This window comes from Verticillium alfalfae, genomic scaffold, assembly GCF_000150825.1.
Source record: "Verticillium alfalfae VaMs.102 supercont1.14 genomic scaffold, whole genome shotgun sequence".
In the NCBI taxonomy this organism is placed as follows: domain Eukaryota; kingdom Fungi; phylum Ascomycota; class Sordariomycetes; order Glomerellales; family Plectosphaerellaceae; genus Verticillium; species Verticillium alfalfae.
Genome location: NW_003315025.1, coordinates 715538 through 718679, shown reverse-complemented (window position 1 = coordinate 718679; position 3142 = coordinate 715538). Strand labels below are relative to the sequence as shown.

At 60.8% G+C, this 3142-nt stretch overlaps 2 protein-coding genes across 2 annotated transcripts in view; one reads left to right on the top strand and one right to left on the bottom strand.

Moving 5' to 3' along the window:
• Positions 1–155, top strand: part of VDBG_09193 (conserved hypothetical protein) — a gene marked incomplete at both ends in the record, with an annotated part of 1140 nt that extends 985 nt beyond the window's left edge. Inside the window, one exon of the mRNA XM_003000652.1 lies at positions 2–155. Coding sequence (XP_003000698.1) covers positions 2–155 — 154 coding nt within the window. The remainder of the gene's footprint in view (position 1) is intronic.
• Positions 156–955: 800 nt separating this feature from the next.
• VDBG_09192 (regulator of chromosome condensation) lies at positions 956–3062 on the bottom strand (the record flags this gene model as incomplete). The annotated part of the gene is made up of 3 exons (XM_003000651.1): positions 956–1194; positions 1253–1850; positions 2235–3062. The coding sequence occupies 3 exons, from the start codon at positions 3060–3062 to the stop codon at positions 956–958; spliced, it is 1665 nt and encodes a 554-aa protein (XP_003000697.1).
• Positions 3063–3142: the final 80 nt, after the last annotated feature.

Below are 3142 nucleotides of genomic sequence, written 5' to 3'. Positions count from 1 at the left end.
CGGCCATGTTCGTCGCCATCCGACCGCATATATGGAGCATGCGCCCTCCTCCATTCGACTACCCGCTCGCCCTCTTCTACTTCGGCTTCGGCATTCATGGGCGTCTTCAGCTTCGCGGGGGGAGGCACCCTTGGTGCGGCGGCGGGCTGGGCTGAAAGGCGTAGGGCTGCCCCTTTTTCTTTTCTTTCGGCGGCTGGGCTGGAGGGGGGGGCAGTTGGCTGTTCTCTTTTTTTTTTTCTTTCTCCCCCTCCCCCCCGGGAACGAGAGGCAGACGCGCGAGGCGGGGATAGGGTGCAGCAGCTGTGCAGACACAAAAAAGGGGGACACGAAACTTGGTTCGCCGGGCTTTTGGCGTGGGAAATGGCGTACCTGGCCCGCATGGCGATGCGTGGTGGATGCTGCTACTGTCGTGGGATGTATACCATAGGCCGTCATGCTTGATGCGAAAATCATACTGAATTACAGCGGCTCAACAGTCTACACGGTTCCCAGCCGACAGTGACAAGCAGTGTCTGGTTTCTAATCCAGATGATACTGTGATGCGCAAATCCGAAGCATCAAGTCGCATCAATAGTTGTGGCGCCAGGCATGCAGCAAAGACGTATCGAAACAGGTGAGGCGGTTGAAATACTCTAAAATTATAAACACAAAATGCCGCCCAGACGTGAGGTGCCGTCCCGACACAGAGCCGCTGCCGCTCAAAAATGGTGCCGTGGGTGAACGGCAGCAGCGCGAAGTTCCCAAAAAAAAACACAATGTACAGATTTTCGAATAAACCCCCCATTTCATCATCCCAGGGCTGACATGCCTTGGGTTCTCATCTTCCATCCCTCGTACATCGTCGCATCACGTGAAAGCTCCTCGCGAGCCCGCAACGACCGCTGGGGGGTGGTGTCTCGTCTTCCACGGCCACAAGGCCGCCTTGCCCGTTCAAGATTGCCCGCGGGTAGGTCCATTACGAAGACTCGGCTGGCACACCGCACAGGATGGAAAACTGGCCACCCGCGCCGGCAGACACGAGCTTCTGCCCGCGGACGGCCGTGTTGTCGATGAGCGTGGGCGCCTCAACATCTTCAATGGTGCCCTGGCCCGTCTGGTAGTTGGACGAGAAACCCCACGAGTAGGCCTTGCCGTCCTTGGTGATAGCGAAGTTGTTGTCGGTGCCGGCGGCGACGCGGACGACTCCCTCAGGGGCTGCGCATCGTTAGCATGTGTGGCAAGAAGACGCGCGAAAAGGGGAAGTAAAGCTTACAAGGAACGACAGTGGGCACGGCCAGAATGCGAGCATTGTTGCTCTCGTCGCGGATGAGGTCGTCCTCGGACACGGCGCTCTCGGCGAAACCAACCTGGAAGCCGTCGAAGCGGCCCCACGTCAGGAGCTTGCCGTCTTCGGTGCAGGCCAGGGAGTGGTGCTGACCACCAGCAATGTCCACAATCTTATGCTCCTCAAGAGAGTCGACAATTGTGGGACGCAGAATGACGGCGTCATCCTCGCCGGCGCCCTCGCGGATGCCCGTCTCGGCAAAGTTGTTGAGACCCCAGGCGTAGACGCGGCCCTTGGTGTCGAGGGCGAAGCTGTGGTACTGTCCACAGGCAATCTTCTCAATGTTCTTCTTGGGGATGCCCATGCCCTGGGGCACGAGGGAGGACATCTTGTTGCGCTCGATGATGCGGCGGCCGAGCTGGTTTTGCTGGCCACAGCCCCAGGCGAGGACGTTGCCCTTGTTCTCCAGGGCGAGGATATGGTTGGACCCGGCGGCGAGAGCCTTGATCGACTTGAGCTCGGGGATGTACAGCGGTGTCATCTGGATCTTGATGTCGTGGTTGAAGCCGAGGATACCGTCGCTGGACTGTTGTTTCCGTTGTTAGTCGAGTTACCACTATACGGACAGATCCGTAACTTACGCGGAAGGTACCCCATCCATAGACGCGACCGTCTTCGGTCAGAGCAAAGGTGGCGCTGTCGCTGGCGACGACCTGGACGAACTTGGCATCGGGGGCAAAATGCTCGGCAGGCACAGCGGTGGGGGTCGACTCGCGGGGGTTGACACCCGAATCATCGTCCTCGTCGTCCGACCCAGAGTCGCTAGCCTGGTCAGCATCACGGAGGCCGCCGTCCCAGTTGGTGTCGCGTCCGAGGGCGCCCTGGTCGTTGACACCCAGGTGAGAATCTTGTTGTCGTGGGTCAGGGCCGCAACGTGCATGCCACCGCAGGCAATCTGGACAACACCGACGGGCGTGCGGGCGAGGTTGTGGTTGATGCGAGGACGCTTCACGTCGATGGGCTTTTTGCCGTCGTGCTTCTTGCTGCCGAGGCCGAGCTCACCGGAAGAGCCCTCGCCAAAGACGTACACGTCGAGCAGGGTCGTAGGGGCATCGTTGATCTTGCGGCCGACAGTGTGGGGGTGCTTGGGGGGCGCGGCAGGCTTGGGCTGGGCCTTGGGCTTGGCCTCCTTCTTGGGCTTGACGGCATTCTTGGTCTTCTTGCTGTCAGACTCGTCATCGGTCGGCTCCTCGGTGGCCTTGCGCTTGCTCGCAGCCTTGGGCGCGGCCTTTGTGACGGCGGCCTTCTTGGGCGCGGCCTTCTTGGGCTCGGCCTTCTTGGTGGCGGCGGCGGCCTTCTTGGGCTCAGCCTTCTTAGGAGCCTCCTTCTCGGGCTCCGACTCGGAAGCGCTCTCGACATCACTCTTGGGTGTAGCGGACTTCTTCGCGACCTTTTTGACAACAGGAGCAGCAGCCTCCTTCTTGGCAGGAGCAGGAGCAGCAGCAGCCTTGGCCTTGCTGGTTGTGGTGGTCGTCTTCTTGACGGCAGCCACCTTCTTGACAGGCTCCTTGGTCGTCTTGGCCTTCTTCGTCTTGGGCACGTCCTCGCTGGACTCACCATCGGCGGGCTCGTCGTCGTCAGCCTTGCGCTTCTTGGACGCGGCCGATGTGCCGTTGACGGCGGGCTTGGGCGCCGCGGCGGCAGCCTTCTTGGTTGTCGTCGCCTTGGGGGCAGACTTGGCGGTGGCAGCAGCGGCCTTCTTGGGCGCCGCGGCCTTGGTCGTTCCCTTGGGAGCCATTGTGATGTATGATGGAGTGGTGGGTGTGAGGGTTGGAAGGGAGAGAGGCGCCGGACGAGTCGTGTTGGAGAGACGCGTGA